This window comes from Scyliorhinus torazame, chromosome 2, assembly GCF_047496885.1.
Source record: "Scyliorhinus torazame isolate Kashiwa2021f chromosome 2, sScyTor2.1, whole genome shotgun sequence".
Lineage (NCBI taxonomy): Eukaryota > Metazoa > Chordata > Chondrichthyes > Carcharhiniformes > Scyliorhinidae > Scyliorhinus > Scyliorhinus torazame.
Genome location: NC_092708.1, coordinates 85,030,153 through 85,049,814, shown reverse-complemented (window position 1 = coordinate 85,049,814; position 19,662 = coordinate 85,030,153). Strand labels below are relative to the sequence as shown.

Here is a 19,662-nt window from a genome sequence, read left to right as displayed (position 1 = left end):
ATCCTGCCGACTTCCCTCAATGCAGGAATCCTCACAGAGTGCAGCAATGGGAATCTGCACAGGAGCCATGCTCCCTTTTCTAGGTACGAGTGTGTTAGTGAGTGAATGGGTGAGTGTGTTTAGTGGGCACAGGGCTAGTAGCAGCTGAATAGGGTGGCATGTGGAAGAGGGGGTAGGAGTGTGATCAGGAGGGGTTGTCAGGTTGAGGGTCAGTCAGGTCTGGTCCCGAGGAGTGGGGTGACGGGGTTAGTCAGATCAGCTGAGTGGGGAGATGTTAAGAGTTCGGTGGGGTGTCAGTTGTGGGGCTAGTCAGGAGGGGTCGGGGGAGTGAGGGGTGTCAGTGGGGTAATCTGCTGGTGAGGGAATGAAAGGTCAGATTACAGGAGGTTGGGGCCAGGGGAGAGGAGGGATTTGTGGCTAGTCAGATATGGTCAGAGGGAGTTGGGGTGTCGAGGGGGTCTTGGGGTTAGGAGAGCTTATTCAGTTGGTCAAAGAGGTGCCATGGGTGCCAGTTGGATAGTTACTCAGGAGTTGGACTAGGATTTTTCAGTAATTTCTTGGATAATTATCCAGGTAAGCACATCAGAACTGTTTGAAGTCTCTGACTGTAACTCAGAGCTGGAGGCATTTTCAGAGGATCACAGGCAGCAAAGGAATTGCCGACCGGAATTTAAACTTCCCAGTCAATCCTATGAGGTCATAGGGCCAGGCCTTCCAAAAGAGACCGGAGGATCTGCGCCTGTGTGTTACTGGCTGAGCGCATCAGTGTATATCAGAGTTAATGGGTGAGTGGGTAGATGTATAAATGGGTAGGCGTGTGAGGTAAGTGGGTAGAGTGGTAGCTGAGTAGAGTGGAAACTGAGTAGGGGGCACAGTAGTTAGCACTGTTGTCTCACAGTGTCAGGGACCCGGGTTCAATTCGGGCCTTTCGTGACTGTGGAGTTTGCATGTTCTCCCTGTGAGTTTCCTCCAGGTGCTGTGTTTCCTCCCACAATCCAAAAATGTGCAGTTTAGGTGGATTGGCCATGCTATATTGCCCCTCAGTGTCCAAAGATGTGCAGGGTAGCTCACGGAAATAGAGCGGGGGTGGGGGAGTGGACCTGGGTGGAGTGCTCTTTCAAATGGTTGCTGTAGACTCAATAGGCCAACTGACCTCCTTCTGCACTGTAGGGTTTCTATGATTCTGTGATAGCTGGGTAAGGTGGGTAGAGTGGGTGTGTGGGTAAATGGATGGGGGGACTAGTTAGATCCAGATTGGGGCTAATCGACTTCTGGTGGTGATTGCGAACGGAGAGGCCGCAGCAAAATTGTGGCTCTTTTCGGGGTTTTCCCGGTGGGTTTTTAAAAAAAAAATTAAAGTCCCACGAAATCGGCCCTGCCCAGGCACAACAGGTCCATTCCACGGAACTGAAGAGAAAAACAAAAAAGGTGAGACTGGTCCCGGTGAGCTGTACGTGGAGGAGGAGTGGGGATCGCAACAAGAAACTGCCTGAAAGTCGGAGCACGGAGAGAATAAGACAAAAACAAAATAATAATTTCTTTATTCAACCTTTTTTTTTCCTCTCCTGAAAATTTAAAAAACGTTTAAAACAAAGAAACTTTCAGAAAAAAAAAAATTCCTTTTTATATTTAAAAAAAATCTTTTTTATAAGGAGAAAACCCCTTGGCAGTTTTTTCTTTGGGGGGAAAAAAAAGAATTTCTTTTTCGCACCAATAGCCAGGAAAGATAACAGGGAGTCAATGAATGCGGAATATCTGGATTCCCAGAAAGCCTTTGACAAGGTGCCACACAAAAGGTGCTACATAAAGATGCATGGCATTAAGGGGAAAGTAGTAGCATGGATAGAGGATTGGTTAATTAATAGAAAGCAAAGAGTGGGGATTAATGGGTGTTTCTCTGGTTGGCAATCAGTAGCTAGTGGTGTCCCTCAGGGATCAGTATTGGGCCCACAATTGTTCACAATTTACATCGATGATTTGGAGTTGGGGACCAAGGGCAATGTGTCCAAGTTTGCAGACGACACTAAGATGAGTGGTAAAGCAAAAAGTGCAGAGGATACCGGAAGTCTGCAGAGGGATTTGGATAGGTTAAGTGAATGGGCTAGGGTATGGCAGATGGAATACAATGTTGACAAATGTGAGGTTATCCATTTTGGTAGGAATTACAGCAAAAGGGATTATTATTTAAATGATAAAATATTAAAACATGCTGCTGTGCAGAGAGACCTGGGTGTGCTCGTGCATGAGTCACAAAAAGTTGGTTTTTAAGAAGGCAAATGGAATTTTGTCCTTCATTGCTAGAGGGATGGAGTTTAAGACTAGGGAGGTTATGCTGCAATTGTATGAGGTGTTAGTGAGGCCACACCTGGAGTATTGTGTTCAGTTTTGGTCTCCTTACCTGAGAAAGGACGTACTGACGCTGGAGGGTGTGCAGAGGAGATTCACTAGGTTAATCCCAGAGCTGAAGGGGTTGGATTACGAGGGGAGGTTGAGCAGACTGAGACTGTACTCGTTGGAATTTAGAAGGATGAGGGAGGATCTTATGGAAACATATAAAATTATGAAGGAAATAGGATAGATGCGGGCAGGTTGTTTCCACTGGCGAGTGAAAGCAGAACTAGTTGGCATAGCCTCAAAATAAGGGGAAGTAGATTTAGGACTGAGTTTAGAAGGAACTTCTTCACCCATAGGGTTGTGAATCTATGGAATTCCTTGCCCAGTGAAGCAGTTGAGGCTTCTTCATTAAATGTTTTTAAGATAAAGATAGATAGTTTTTTGAAGAATAAAGGGATTAAGGATTATGGTGTTCGGGCCGGAAAGTGGAGCTGAGTCCACAAAAGATCAGCCATGATCTCATTGAATGGCGGAGCAGGCTCGAGGGGCCAGATGGCCTACTCCTGCTCCTAGTTCTTATGTTCTTATGTAAGAAGGAGCAGCAGCGAAGGCGAAGGAACAAAACAGGAGCTGCGGCCGTGCAGGCAGACAACCCCACGGGGCGAGGTGGAGGTTCAGGCAAACCAGGAAGCGGAAAAGCTGGCGAGCTGAGCAGCGGAGCAGGAACAGGATGCGGCGGCCATAACACCCCCCCGCCCCCCCCCCCCCCCCCCCACCCCTCCCACACAGGGGAGGAATGGAGAAGTGTGCTGAAAATGGAAATAAACGCCATATAGGAGGAGATAAAAACGGAGATAAATGCCATGAGGGAGGCACTCAGGACGGAGCTCCACACAATGATGAAGGAGATGCTGGCGGAGACAACGGACAAAATGCGGTGAACCATCGATGGCCTGGAAAGGAAGGTGGAGGCGCAGTAGAAAACGATTCAGGAGTTGGAGAGGGCTGCCTCGGACCAGAGCGACTGGATGGTAACTCAGGAAACCGAGGTGAAAAGGCTGGTAACGACCCAGTGGAGCCGAAGAGAGAAAGTGGAGGACCAGGAAAATAGGTTCAGATTGCAGAATGTTAAAATAGTGGGTCTGCCAGAGGGGATGGAGGGCAGAGGCCCAACAGGCTACGCCACCCAAATGCTGGGCAAGCTAGTGGGAAGGGAGAAGTTTCCAAACCCCCCAGAAATCGACAGGGCGCACAGGTTGCTCCGACCCAGGCCCAAAGCTGGGGAGCAGCCCAGAGCGATTATCGTGAAGCTGCACCGGTTCCAAGACAGGGAAAAAATCCTAAAGTGGGCCCGGCAGACGAAATTCGAGCATGTGGGAAGGGAAGATCATAAGGGTGTACCAGGACATTGGGGAGGACCTGGCCAAAAGAAGGGCTGAATTCAAAAGGGCCAAATCAGCACTCTACAAAATTAATGTGAAATTTGGGATGTTATTCCCGGCCAAACTCTGGGTAACGTTAGAGTGAACAAATTGGGGAAGGGACAGCCACAACGACCATCATGAAAGTGACAGGGGTGGAAAAGAAAGGAAGAATCAGAACAAAGAGCGGAGGGCAGACCACAAACAGAGACAATAAAATCACAAACTATATACAAGTGTTTGGTGTACTGCGCGGGACTGTGCTAACCCATTCCCGGGCTCGTTCCATCTCTCAATGCAATGGGGGGGAGTGAAGCAAGGTGAATGAGGGTGAAAAAGGCAGACAGGAGGGCAAGACAAGGGCTAGCAAAAGGAAGGTAAAACAGGACCAGAGCAGAGCAAGGAAGGCTAACACGGGAGGGCAGGAAGAAAGGAGAGCCGAGGCGCGCTTCTCACGGGAGAGGGAGCGCCTGGCACAAAGAGAGGGGGGGGCACAGGGCAGAAGCGGGGGGAAGAACACAAGGGGGGGACAGAGGAACAGGGACTATGGGGTGGGGGGGGGGGGGAGAGGAGTCGGGGGGAGAGCGCAGAACAAAAAATTTGCTCAGGACAGGGTAACTAGGAATATACAATGGCCATCCAATCGGGCAGCATGTGCGAATCTGCATGCATGCTCCATTTTGTCTTTGAGCCTATCAACTCTTCAACTTCCGCTATGGTGCTGGCAGGTATTGAGTGGTTAGGGCTGTGAAGGCCTCAACTTCCTCAATGAAAGTTTTATCTTTTGTTATGGGTAGCTGGTGAGTATGCATGACAGAGTGTTGGCTGTGGTCTGGTATTTACCCTGCACATACTCCATAATAGCATCATCCCGCATGAGCCTAAATCTGAATCTTTGGATTCAGGGTGACATCTTCATGATTTCCTTGTTGCTCAACTAAGTTACCAATGGTTTGAAATGAAAAATGAAATGAAAATCGCTGATTGTCACAAGTAGGCTTGAAATGAGGTTACTGTGAAAAGCCCCTAGTCGCCACATCCCAGCGCCTGTTCGGGGAGGCTGTTACGGGAATTGAACCGCGCTGCTGGCCTGCCTTGGTCTGCTTTCAAAGCTAGCGATTTAGCCCTGTGCTAAACAGCTTTTTAGGTTTGTGATCAGTTTCAATCTTGCTCTGTAGGCTCAAGACATAATCAGAAAAAAATTCACGTGGCCAGGTCACTGTAAGAGTGGGCGTGATTTTCCAAAATGGAAGCTAAGTGTTCACGCCGTCGTGAACGCCGTCCCGTTTCACGGCGGCGCGAAACGGGGATGGGGCGACCGATTGGCGCCCAGTGTCTTTTCCTCTAATAGCGTAATGCTGTTCTATCTCAGACTACACAGAGTGCCTCCAGTGCAGAAGGAGGCCATTTGGCCCATCGAGTATGCGCAGACCCTCTGAAAGAGAACGCTATCTAGGCCACTCCTCCGCAACCTCATTTAACCATTGGACACTAAGGGACAATTTCCATGACCAATCCACCTAACCTGCACATCTTGGAGGAAACCAGAGATCCCGGAGGAAACCCACGCAGACACGGGAAGAACGTGCAGACTCCACACAGACAGTCACACAAGGCTGGAATTGAACCCGCTTGCCTGGTGCTGTGCTAACCACTGTGCTACCGTGCGATCTCAGTTCAGGACCTTGATGCATAATTGACAGATCACCCCGTGCCATTGCTCTGGACTTGGAATAACACTGCTCCCTGTCCGGTTGCTGGTACATCCACCACTACAATAGTTGGATGTTCGGGATCATAGTGAACTAGGATCCCCAAAGATGTCAGCATAGTTTTTATTTGTTCAAATGATTGTTGTTGGTGCACAGTCCAGCACTACGCCTGGTTTTGTTGCAAAAGTTGTCTTGGATGTACATTTCCTTGGGCTAAGTGAAGTAGGAATTTTCCCAGTTGGTTCACCATACCGATGGACCTTAACAATTTGGTGCTATTCCTAGGCAGCGGGAATTCTTTATGGCTTCTGTTTTCTGTAGGTGTGCCATTATTCCAGTTGCCTGCATAATATGTCCTGGGAATTTGATTGTGGGTTTGGAAAAACATACTTCTTATTGAGGGTTAATCCAGTGTTCATAATACTTCTCTTACCTTTTTGTTCCATGTTCTTCGTTTGTTGAGCCATGGATTAAAACACAGCTATGTGACGCTTTCAATGCCATCTATTAAGTTGGACATTGTCCTTTGGAAAATTTCTGGTGCAGATGTGATGCTAAATGACAGACAGTTGAAACAGTCATTTAAAAAAAAAATTTAGAGTACCCAATTATTATCTTTTTCCCAATTAAGGGTCAATTTAGCGTGGCCAATCCACCTAACCTGCAAATCTTTGGGTTGTGGGGATAAAACCCATGCAGACATGGAAAGAATGTGCAAACTCTACAGGGTCAGTTATCCAGGGCCGGGATTGGAATCTGGGTCCTCAGCGCCGCAGTCCCAGTGCTAACCACTGTGCCACAGTGAAACAGTAATGCTCAAAGGTTGCTCTGAAGGTGTTTAGGAGATTTGACTCCTGATTCAATGGTAACTGCCGGCATCTGCTGTTGGTGTTGAGCTTGGTAAAGATTGTACTCTTTGTGAGTCTGGCTAGGTACTTCCCTTCTCTTCTAATGCCATTGAATGTACGCCTTTGCAGTTTTACTAAATAACCTCCAGTCTTACTGGGGAAAGAAAAGAGTTCTTACACTGGATTTTTCAGAGAGATTCATCATATCAGAGAGAGAACATCAGAGAAGCTTCTTCCAGCTTCTGAACTGAAAGCAAAACTACAACCCAGCCTTACTGGGGAAAAAGATATTCCAGAGAAATCAGAAACAATCACCATTGGCTATTGGTAAAGCCCAGCATCGAACCAGTTCATTGGCCGCCAGCCAAGTCCATCAATCTGAGTCATCACTAATGGCAGTGAAACCGTTCTAGAATCTGCTTGTTTGAATTAAAGGCAGCACAGCCCTCTGGAAACTGCTTGTTTGAATTAAAGGCTCCTTCATGCAAACTACTTTTTAAAAATCACAGGTCATTGCTTCTGATTAAGTTAAAGATACAGGTTGCCCTCAAGCCATGTCTGCATGAATGATCCATAGGTCAAAATTGTAATAGCAAAAAAAAAGAAAGTGGAGAAGGGAACAAGTAGGGTTTAAACAGGAAGATCGCTACGATGATTACAATGTAACAACGTGTAGTCTACTTCAGCTCCTGTTTCTTATACTCTTATACTGTTTTATAATTACCAACCTTGCCACATCCATGGCATTGTATGGTTCGAGTAGGGCACTCTTCGTGCCTGTGAACCTTCTTGCTGCCACAGCGGGGACATTAGAAAATGGTGGTTGATGCCCTTTCAGCAAGCTTCACTTGTTGCTGCCTTTCCGTTTTGTGCTCCACAAATTGGCTTCGCTGTTCCTCTGGGATTCCGTTCACACCTCTTACAAATACTTAATTCTGCCTTCACTCTTCGGCTTGCCTAGCCAGTTGTACAACTTTACTAAATGCCAAATCTTCCTGAAATTGTGGAAGGTTTGACCGGCTTTCTTCTAAAACACCTATGACTACCTCTGACCAAGTTGTCTTTCAATTTTCCGTACTCACAATTGTCAGCCAAATGGTAGAGATCATTTATGAATGAATTGATTTTTTTCACCTTGTTTGACCTCTCGGTTCCCAGAGACATCTGCCTAGAAGTGGCCTCTCAGTGGTAGACCAGTGTGTGTGGGGCAGCTCTCCAGGCAGACTTTGAAACACCACCTGCCTAACTGCCTGCCTGGTTGGCACAGTTGTCGGCTGCTGAGGGCTGTTTATCTTTCCATTTTAAAAAGTTAGAGCAAGGACACCTCCATCTTGACCTGCATTTTCTTTCATTTACGTGAAAAAGCAGCCTGCTATTTCAGTGCTGGAAGGCCTCAAATTTGCAGAACCTGACGGCTGAACCACAGTGAGCCTGCCCTCTGGCCAAAATTGGTCAATTCACTGCTAGGGTGACTGTTTTCCCATAGTGCAGCTTCTGACGCCATTTGATCCTGACATCAGAGTGCTGATGCCCACGGGTAAAATCTTGCCCCAGGTATCAAACTACTATCCAAAAAAATCAACTCCGCCTGCTGACCCAACCCTGACTTTGGCCACCCTCGAAGTCCCAGACCACGGAACCCACAAAGATCTTTGGTGGGAGGCACTTCATTTCTCCACTCGGTATCTCAGAAGACTAGAAAATGGAAAGTCAAACTAGACATGCCTTTATAGACTTTTCCAGTCACATGAAAGTAGCAGTAGTTGTTGTTCCTTTCTGATTCAAAAACCTATAATTTAATTAAGAATCAGTTCTCGGATTCTGTCTTCTCAGTGGAACACTTCTAATTTTCCATTATTTGCAATTCAATTTTATCTGCTTTCTACTTTAATGCCAACACTTTACATTCATATCTGACTCGATGTGATAGAACATTTTTTCGATCATTCTGTACATCTCTGAATATAATAGTGAATAAATAAAAAGAGGCTGACATTACACCCAATTTTGCAATCCATAAGAGGAATGGAATCTTACAAGTGTTACCCTCTGCTGCCAGATTGAGGTTTTGCGAAGTCAGTTTCCGTTTTGAAAGCTTAGATGCTATTTCAGTTAAATACACAGATTAAGCCAAAGACAAAATTATTCAGTTTTGAAACAGATTTGTCAGATGGCACGAACACTGCTAATGATTCACAACATCATGCATACAATTTTTTTTTATAAAGATGTTTCACCAAATTCCTTTTTTCCCAACACTTGCCTGCAGCTGATCGGACCTGCCAGTCTGGCTATGCAAAATGTCAAACAACCAACATCTGTATTCCTCGCACTTATCTTTGTGATGGAGATAATGATTGTGGTGATATGAGCGACGAGAGCGCCACCCACTGTGGTATGTATTCTGTATATATATAGATACCGTGGCTGTACACTGAGTAATATCTGCTCAGATTGTTGAGTCATACGTTATTTAATGCACTAATATTTTGGTTCACTATTGTGTAAAAAGTTTCAATCATAAACTGAATATTGCATCTAAATGTTACCATGCTAAAAGGGCTAAAAGTAGTGGATTGATTAAATGCACCTTGTGTCTACTTAGCACCTGAGCACGATCAATTCAGTTTTATTTTCAATGCACAAATTGTAATCGGATAAGGAACACAGTGCAAAACATAATGCAGTCTTTAATACAATGAAAGTGTGCATTGCTTAAAAACTCAAATGTTAGTTCAGTACAAAACAGTGTGCAAATGGTTTCTGGTTAAATTTAATCTAATCTTTACCTCCATCCAGGTTTCAAGGGATGGCTAGATTTTTGATGAAGCAAAGAACGTTTGTCCCAACACATAAGGCATTATACAACCATAGGATAAAAGCACAGAGAATGCAGTCTTTGTACTTTTGATTTTTGCCCTCTATAGCATGCAAAACAAATGCATTGACAAATCTTACACAATGTGGAGCATATTGCGATTTAAGAGAGGTGTTTAAAATCATGAAGCATTTTGATGAAACAAACACAAAAACAAATTTCCACTGTATGTTGTGTCATAAAGAGAGCAAAGTTTAGATCATCAAATGAGCAAATGGAAAATATTTATACGCTGATGATTTCAAGACATAAAATGTCCTACCAGAAACTGTGGCAGAATCTATTATAGAAGGCAATTGGCAAATATTTGGAGGGGGAAAAATAGGTATGGGACAGGGGATTGAAACTAAACAAACATTTTTTCAGAGAGCACCGCTGATACAAATAGACATAATTGCTCCCTACTATTTAGTAAAATGCTATGATGATGCAAATATGCATCCTTGGATATGCCATCTCCTATTCAGCTATTATTATGAATAACTGCTCTCAGTGAAAGGATAGTAGGCGGATTATAGAACTTACCTCTATCATTCTTGTTCCCGAACAAATATATTTACAAAACTGAGACGAAACCATTTCCAAATGACAGATAAATAAGTTTTCACCAAATGTAATGTCCTGTCTTCCTATTTCTCGCTATCAGTTACCAATATGCCAGTCAGATTTTACACATCTTCTTCCCTCAGTAGCCAGCAACATGGCAATTTTTTATATCTCTCACCTCTTACATTTTCTTCACCAATATAATAAGGAACAATTAAGTAAAATTTTCTCCCTAATTGTATACAACTATGAAAATTTTGGCTTGCTGGTGTAAGTTTGAACTTTTTGATTGAATTTTAGCCACTGGAACTTGTGCAGAGAATGAGTTCCGCTGCTCATCTGGGCGGTGTATCCCAGCACACTGGTACTGTGATAGCGGAATGGATTGTACTGATGGGTCTGATGAACCATCTACTTGTGGTAAGTATGGTGCATAATTAAATACTGCTGACACACTGGCATTACTTGACTTTATGCCTCATTTTATTTTGCTTTCTAACTTTCATAAGAAACATCCACAAAGAACAGTTGAAAAGTATGCATATAGCTATGTCTTCTGGATTGGAATTATTGTGACTCCAAAGACTGTGTATTTGTACATTTTCATGCCTTGTCTGCTATGTTATCTTTCTAGTTCTCACAGAACGCACTTGTTCAACTCAACAGTTCCTGTGTGATAATGGCAGATGTATCCCCTCAACCTGGGTCTGTGATGGCGACAATGATTGCGGGGACATGAGTGATGAAGATCTGAGACATAACTGTGGTAGGCGTCACCAATGGAGTAATTGCATTCCATTCACTCATTCGTGAACTCTATTTCATGGAATCATAGAAATTTGCAGGACAAAAGGAGGTCAACCAACTAGTAGCTATGCAGTGTAATCCCACTTTTCAACTCTTGATCCGTAACTTTATCGGTTAAGCCACTTCAAGTGCACATCCAAGTATATTTTTTTAATGTTATGTGGGTTCTAAATCTTCACCACTCTTGAATCCACTCTCTACCGCCTACCAATTACGCTGAATGTACCTTCACTGGTTATGTCACCCTCAACCAAGGTTGATAGGGCCTTCCTAACCATTCCACCTGGACCCCTCATAATTTTATACACTTGAATCATGGCTCTTCTCACCACTGTCCTCCCTCCCATCCTCCAACTCACCCCCTAGCCCCCCGACTCTTCCATGTGTCAATCTCTGATTTCAACTCATCCATCTTATTCCCTAGAGCTTTTGCATTGAACTATATGACATCTAGCCCTGACAAACTCCCTCGTTGTCTATTTTCTAGCTTTTGTTTCATCTGCCTATCAGCAACGTTTATTAATTTTCAGTCTATCATTTGCAACTTTTTACCTTCTCCCTTCTGAATCTACTGTCAAGTCCCCAAATCCCTGCCAAGATTGTTTTAAAATAATAATTTTTATTCAAATTTTCACAAAATATCAACAACAAAATACAGCAAGAAAAGAACCAACCCCCCCCCCCCCAACCCGTATACATAAATAATAAATTAACAATGTGCCTCTTTCGCCTCCTGCACTCTCGCCTCCTCTGCCACCACAAATATTGCGAGCCCCCAGCCCGACTTGACCCTGGAACCTACCACACTCGACACCCTCCTCGCTACACCCTTCCAAAAGTCCTCCAGCGCTGGGCATGCCCAGAACATGTGGGTGTGGTTTGCTGGGCTCCCTGAGCACCTAACACACCTGTCCTCGCACCCAAAGAACCAGCTTATACTTGCCCCGGTCATGTGAGCCCTATGCAGCACCTTAAATTGTATGAGGCTGAGCCTTGCGCAAGAGGAGGAAGAGTTCACTCCCCCCAGGGCATCCACCCACGCCCCCGGGCTCGTGGTATACCTCGCTTGAGGAAGCGGCAGCGGCGCCGTCACCAGCGCCTCCAGCCTCGTGCCCACACAGGACGCCATCTCCAGCCTCTTCCATGCTGCCCCCACCCCCTCCATCACCCACTTACGCACCATCACCACGTTGGCGGCCCAATAATACCCACAGAGGCAGTGCCAACCCCCCCCCCGACCCCTTCTCACCCTCGGGGTCTTCTGTGCCCACACAAACCCCATAATGCTCTATTAACCCACCTGAAGAAGGCCTTAGGGATCAGGATGGGGAGGCACTGGAACAGGAACAAAAATCTCGGGAGCACCGTCATTTTAACTGACTGCACCCTACCCGCCAGGGAGAGTGGCAGCACGTCCCACCTCTTAAACTCCTCCTCCATTTGCTCCACCAGTCTCGTGAAGTTAAGCTTATGTAGGGCCCCCCCCAACTCCTAGCCACCTGGACCCCCAGGTACCTGAAACTCCTCTCCGCCCTTTTTAGTGGGAGTTCACTAATCCCCCTGTCCTGGTCCCCTGGGTGAACAACGAACAAATCGCTCTTCCCCATATTGAGCTTATACCCAGAGAAATCCCCAAACTCCCTGAGAATCCTCATCACCTCCGGCATTCCCCCCCATCGGGTCCGCCACATATAACAGCAAATCGTCCGCATAGAGCGACACCTGATGTTCCTCCCCACCCCGCACCAACCCCCTCCAATTCCTCGACTCCCTCAATGCCATGGCCAGGGGTTCAATCGCCAGTGCAAAGAGCAGGGATGACAGGGGACACCCCTGCCTCGTCCCCCGGTTTAACCAAAAATACTCTGACCTCCTTCTGTTCGTGGCCACACTCGCCACCGGGGCCTCATACAGCAACTTAACCCACCTGACAAACCCCTCCCCAAAGCCGAACCTCTTCAGCACCTCCCACAGGTACCCCCACTCTACCCTATCAAAGGCCTTCTCCGCATCCATCGCCGCCACTATCTCCGCCTTCCCTTCCACCGCCGGCATCATTGAAACATTCAAGAGCTTCCATACATTCGTATTTAGCTGTCTCCCTTTCACGAACCCCGTCTGATCCTCGTGAATGACCTGCGACACACAGTCCTCTATCCTCGTGGCTAAAATCTTCGCCAACAACTTTGCATCTACATTTAGGAGTGAGATCGGCCTGTATGACCCACATTATAGGGGATCCTTGTCCCGCTTCAGGATCAAGGAGATCACGCCCAAGACATCGTCGGGGGCAAAGCCCCTCCTTCCCTTGCCTCGTTAAAGGTCCTTACTAACAGAGGGCCCAGCAGGTCTGCATACTTCTTATAAAAGTCGACCGGGAACCAATCTGGCCCCGGTGCCTTCCCCGCCTGCATGCTTCCTATCCCTTTGACCAATCCTCCAACCCAACCAACGCCCCCAGCCCCGTCACCTACCCCTCCTCCACCCTCGGGAATCTCAGCCGGTCCAGAAAGCGCCCCATCCCTCCCTCCTCGTAGGAGTCCCTGAAGACCCCATTGATACCCACCCCACTCCGCACCGTGCTCCCTCCCCATCCTTAACTCCCCCGATCTCCCTAGCTGCCTCTCGCTTCCGAAGCTGGTGCGCCAGCATCCGGCTTGCCTTTTCTCCATATTCATATACCGCCCCCTGCACCTTCCTCCACTGCGCCTCCGCCTTCCTGATGGTCAACAGATCGAATTCGGCCTGGAGGCTGCGCCGCTCTCTAAGCAATCCATCCTCTGGGACCTCCGCATACCTCCTGTCCACCCTCAGCATCTCCCCCACCAGCCTCTACCCCTCTCTCTCCTCCCTCCTCTCCTAATGGGCCCTAATGGAGATCAGCTCTCCCCTGACCACCGCCTTCAGCCCCTCCCAGACCATCCCCACTTGGACCTCCCCCATTGTCATTAGCCTCCAGGTACCTCTCTATGCACCCTCGGACACGCCCGCTCACCTCCTCGCCCGCTCACCTCCTCATCCGCCAGCAACCCCATCACTAATCGCCACAGCGGGCGCTGGTCCCTCTCCTCCCCCAGCTCAAAGTCTACCCAATACGGAGCGTGATCGGAAATAAGAACATAAGAACATAAGAACTAGGAACAGGAGTAGGCCATCTGGCCCCTCGAGCCTGCTCCGCCAATCAATGAGATCATGGCTGATCTTTGTGGACTCAGCTTCACTCTCCGGCCCGTACACCATATCCCCGAATCCCTTTATTCTTTAGAACAGTATCTATCTTTTTCTTAAAAACGTTTAAAGAAAGAGCCTCAACTGCTTCACTAGGCAAGGAATTCCAGAGATTCACAACCCTTTGGGTGAAGAAGTTCCTCCTAAACTCGGTCCTAAATCTACTTCCCCTTATTTTGAGGCTATGCCCCCTAGTTCTGCTTTCCCCGACCAGTGGAAACAACCTGCCCGCATCTATCCTATCTATTCCCTTCATAATTTTATATGTTTCAATAAGATCCCCCCCGCATCCTTCTAAACTCCAATGAGTACAGTCCCAGTCTACTCAACCTCTCGTCATAATCTAATCCCCTCAACTCTGGGATCATCCTAGTGAATCTCCTCTGCACTCCCTCCAGTGCCAATATGTCCTTTCTCAGGTAAGGAGACCACTTGATTAGCCTTCTTAACCACCTGTTGCATCTGTACACCAACGTTTTGTGACTCGTGCACCAGCACACCCAGGTCCCTCTGCACAGCAGCATGTTTTAACATCTTACCGTTTAAATAATAATCCATTCTGCTGTTATTCCTCCCAAAATGGATAGCCTCACAATTGGCAACATTGAATCCCATCTGCCAGACCCTAGCCCATTCACCTAACCTATCCAAATCCTCCTGCACACTTCCGGTATCCTCTGCACTTTTTGCTTTACCACTCAGCTTAGTGTCGTCTGCAAACTTTGCCACATTGCACTTGGTCCCCAACTCCAAATCATCTATGTAAATTGTGAACAACTGCGGGCCCAACACTGATCCTTGAGGGACCCCACTATTACAGGTTGCCAACCAGAGAAACACCCATTTATCCCCACTCTCTGCTTTCTGTTAGTTAACCAATCCTCTACCCATGCTACCACTTTACCCTCAATCCCATGCATCTTTAGTTTATGCAGCAACCTTTTGTGTGGCACCTTGTCAAAAGCTTTCTGGAAATCCAGATATACCACATCCATTGGCTCCCCGTTATCTACTGCACTGGTAATGTCCTCAAAAAAGTCTACCAAATTAGTCAGACACGACCTACCCTTTATGAACCCATGCTGCGTCTGCCCAATGGGACAATTTCCCTCCAGGTGCCCCGCTATTTCCTCCTTAATGATAGATTCCAGCATTTTCCCTACAACCGAAGTTAAGCTTACCGGCCTATAATGACCCGCTTTCTGCCGACCTCCTTTTTTAAACAGTGGTGTCACGTTTGCTACTTTCCAATCCTCTAGGACCACCCCAGAGTCTAGTGAATTTTGATAAATTATCACTAGTGCGTTTACAATTTCTCTAGCCATCTCTTTTAACACTCTGGGATGCATCCCATCAGGGCCAGGAGACTTTTCTACCTTTAGCCCCATTAGCTTGCCCAATACTGCCTCCTTAGTGATTACAATCATCTCAAGGTCCTCACCGACCATATCTTTATTTCCATCAGTCACTGGCATGTTATTTGTGTCTTCCACTGTGAAGACTGACCCAAAAAACCTGTTCAGCTCCTCAGCCATTTCCCTGTCTCCTATTATTAAATCTCCCTTCTCATCTTCCGACCAATATTTACCTTAGCCACTCTTTTCTGTCTTATATATTTGTAGAAGCTTTTACTATCTGCTTTTATGTTCTGAGCAAGTTTACTTTCATCGTCTACCTTACTCTTCTTTATAGCTTTTTTAGTAGCTTTCTGTTGTCCCCTAAAGACATCCCAGTCCTCTAGTCTCCCACTAATTTTTGCCACTTTGTATGTTTTTTCCTTCAATTTGATACTCTCCCTCACCTCCACGGTCGATTTTTACCCTTTCTACCATCTTTCTTTTTTGTCGGTATGAACCTTTCCTGAACACTGTGAAAGATCGCTCGGAAGGTTCTCCACTGTTCCTCAACTGCTTCACCATGAAGTCTTTGCTCCCAGTCTACCTTAGCTAGTTCTTCTCTCATCCCATTGTAATCACCTTTGTTTAAGCACAAAACACTAGTGTTTGATTTTACCTTGTCATCCTCCAACTGTATTTTAAATTCCACCATATTGTGGTCGCTCCTTCCAAGAGGATCCCGAACTATGAGATCATTAATCAATCATGCCTCATTACACAGGACCAGATCGAAGACCGCTTGTTCCCTCGTAGGTTCCATTACATACTGTTCCAGGAAATTATCCCGGACACATTCTATAAACTCCTCCTCAAGGCTGCCTTTACCAACCTGGTTAAACCAATCGACATGCAGATTAAAATCTCCCATGATAACCGCTGTACCATTTCTACATGCATCCGTTATTTTTTTGCTTATTGCCTGCCCTACCATCCTGTTACTATTTGGTGGCCTATAGACTACTCCTATCAGTGACCTTTTCGCCTTACTATTCCTGATTTCCACCCAAATTGATTCAACCTTGTCCTCCATAGCACCAATATCATCCCTTACTATTGCCCGGATGCCATCCTTAAACAACAAAGCTACACCACCGCCCTTACCATCCATTCTATCCTTTCGTATAGTCTGATACCCTTGGATATTTAACTCCCAGTCGTGACCATCTTTTAACCATGTTTCAGTAATGGCCACTAAATCATAGTCATTCACGATGATTTGCGCCATCAACTCATTCACCTTATTCCGTATACTACGAGCATTCAGGTAAAGTACACTTATGCTGTTTTTTATGTCTTTGTTATGAATCCTAACACCTTGATCAGTAACTTTTCGCAAATTATTTTTCCTCTTACCCTTTCTCCTAATTTTCCTTGTCTTTGAACCCATATCTCTACATAATAACCTGTCACGTAACCTGCGGCCTTGCTCTCCATTAACCATTATACTGTCCATAGCTTTACCCTTCCCTTCCCCCCAACTTGCTAGTTTAAAGACCTTGGGCGAAATTCTCCCCCAACGGCGCGATGTCCGCCGACTGGCGCCAAAAACGGCGCCAATCAGACGGGCATCGCGCCGGCCCAAAGGTGCGGAATGCTCCGCATCTTTGGGGGTCGAGCCCCAACATTGACAGGCTAGGCCGGCGCCAGAGGGATTTCCGCCCCGCCAGCTGGCGGAAATGGCGTTTGGTGCCCCGCCAGCTGGCGGGAAATGCGGCGCATGCGCGGGAGCATCAGCGGCCGCCGACAGTTTCCTGCGCATGCGCAGTGGGGAGAGTCTCTTCCGCCTCCGCCATGGTGGAGGCCGTGGCGGAGGTGGAAGGGAAAGAGTGCCCCCACGGCACAGGCTCGCCCGCGGATCGGTGGGCCCCGATCGCGGGCCAGGCCACCGTGGGGGCACCCCCCGGGGTCAGATCGCCCCGCGCCCCCCCGACGACCGCGGAGCCCGCCCGCGCCGCCTGGTCCCGCCGGTAAATACCAGCTTTGATTTACGCCGGCGGGACAGGCAATTTCTGGGCGGGACTTCGGCCCATCCGGGCCGGAGAATTGAGCGGGGGGTCCCGCCAACCGGCGCGGCCCGATTCCCGCCCCCACCCAATCTCCGGTACCGGAGACTTCGGCGGGGGCGGGGGCGGGATTTACGCCGGAGGGGGGTCGGAGAATGACGCCCCTTGTGACCAACCTATTTCTCCTATTCGCTAGAACACTGGTCCCAGAATGGTTCAGGTGAAGACCGTCCCAACGGTACAGGTCCCTCCTGCCCCAGTACTGATGCCAATGCCCCATGAAATGGAATACCTCTTTCCTGCACCACTCCTTTAGCCACGTGTTAACTTCCCTAATTTTCTCAACCCTATGCCAATTGGCATGTGGCTCGGGTAGTAATCCAGAGATTATAACCCTGGAGGACCTTTTCTTTAATTTAGTCCCTAGTGTTTGATAATCCCCAAACAGGTCCTCTTTCCTAGTCTTACCTATGTTGTTAGTCCCAACGTGGACCACAACAACTGGTTCCTCCCCCTCCCTCTCCAAAATCCTTTCAAGCCGATCAGAGATGTCCCTCGCCCTGGCACCGGGCAGGCAACATACCATGCGGGACTCGCGATCTGGCTTACAAAGGATGCCATCAATCCCCCTAATTATAGAATCCCCTACAACTACCACTTGTCTTTTTGCTCCCCCCTCTTGAATGGCTTCCTGTACCACGGTGCAGTGATCAGTCAATGCATCCTCCCTACAGCTCTCTTCCTCATCCACACAGGGAGCAAGTACCTCATACCTGTTGGACAAGGTCAAGGGCTGAGGCTCCTCAACTCCTAAACTCAGGATCCCCCTACCTGCCTCCCTTGCAGTCACACCACTCTGTCCCTGACCACTGTCTGAATTAACAGTACTTATTCTACCGGGTGTGACTGCCTCCTGAAACAAAGCGTCCAGGTAATTTTCCCCCTCCCTGATGTGCCGCAGTGTGTGCAGCTCGGTCTCCAGCTCATCAATTCTGAGCCGAAGTTCCTCGAGCAGCCAACACTGGCTGCAGATGTGGTCACTGACGGTCTCAATGGGATCCACCAGTCCCATCATCATACAGCAACAGCACATCACCTGTCCAGCCATATTCAACTAGTTAATTAATTTAAATAATTTTTTAATTTTTTTATAGAACCTTAAGGATAAACCCGAACACCAACAAAAACACAGCCCTTTCTCGTCAATCACCCGAACTCAGTCACTCACCTAAACTCAGATGCACTCTGTTCCAATCAGCACTCAGTCACTCACCTAAACTCAGATGCACTCTGTTCCAATCAGCACTCAGTCACTCACCTAAACTCAGATGCACTCTGTTCCAATCAGCACTCAGTCACTCACCTAAACTCAGATGCACTCTGTTCCAATCAGCACTCAGTCACTCACCTAAACTCAGATGCACTCTGTTCCAATCAGCACTCAGTCACTCACCTAAACTCAGATGCACTCTGTTCCAATCAGCACTCAGTCACTCACCTAAACTCAGATGCACTCTGTTCCAGTCAGCACTCAGTCACTCACCTAAACTCAGATGCACTCTGTTCCAATCAGCACTCCGTGTCTAAAGGTACTCCTGCCACACCTTTTGTACCCTGCCTGATTTCCAATGAGCCAATAGGCCCGCTCCAGGAACTGAAGTCTCCAACTGCCACTCAACCTGTAAACTAAGCACTTTTAAATATGCACTCACCTCTCCCAGCAACCCTGTAGCCTGTGGCCTGCTCCAGGAAGTGAAGTCTCTTTTAAATATGCACTCACCTCTCCCAGCAACCCTGCAGCCTGTGGCCTGCTCCAGGAACTGAAGTCTCTTTTAAATATGCACTCACCTCTCCCAGCAACCCTGCAGCCTGTGGCCTGCTCCAGGAACTGAAGTCTCTTTTAAATATGCACTCACCTCTCCCAGCAACCCTGCAGCCTGTGGCCTGCTCCAGGAACTGAAGTCTCTTTTAAATATGCACTCACCTCTCCCAGCAACCCTGCAGCCTGTGGCCTGCTCCAGGAACTGAAGTCTCTTTTAAATATGCGCTCACCTCTCCCAGCAACACTGCAGCCTGTGGCCTGCTCCAGGAACTGAAGTCTCTTTTAAATATGCACTCACCTCTCCCAGTAACCCTGCAGCCTGCTCCAGGAAGTGAAGTCTCTTTTAAATATGCACTCACCTCTCCCAGCAACCCTGCAGCCTGTGGCCTGCTCCAGGAAGTGAAGTCTCTTTTAAATATGCACTCACCTGTCCCAGCAACCCTGCAGCCTGTGGCCTGCTCCAGGTACTGAAGTCTCTTTTAAATATGCACTCACCTCTCCCAGCAACCCTGCAGCTTGTGGCCTGCTCCAGGAACTGAAGTCTCTTTAAATATGGCTATCGCCGAGTACTCAGTATCTTCCACTCTCGGAATCAGCGCCCTACTCATAACAAAGAAGTCAATCCGGGAATAGGCCTTGTGGACATGGGAGAAGAATGAGAATTCC

General features: G+C 47.5%; 1 protein-coding gene across 2 annotated transcripts in view; it reads left to right on the top strand.

The window, feature by feature from the left end:
• The window catches only part of LOC140389267 (low-density lipoprotein receptor-related protein 2-like), a 533,746-nt gene that overhangs the window by 370,005 nt on the left and 144,079 nt on the right, over positions 1–19,662 (top strand). For both annotated transcript variants that reach the window (XM_072473460.1, XM_072473452.1), the window contains 3 exons: positions 8,585–8,710; positions 10,040–10,159; positions 10,374–10,505. In XM_072473460.1, the coding sequence (XP_072329561.1) occupies positions 8,585–8,710; positions 10,040–10,159; positions 10,374–10,505 (378 nt within the window). The remainder of the gene's footprint in view (positions 1–8,584; positions 8,711–10,039; positions 10,160–10,373; positions 10,506–19,662) is intronic.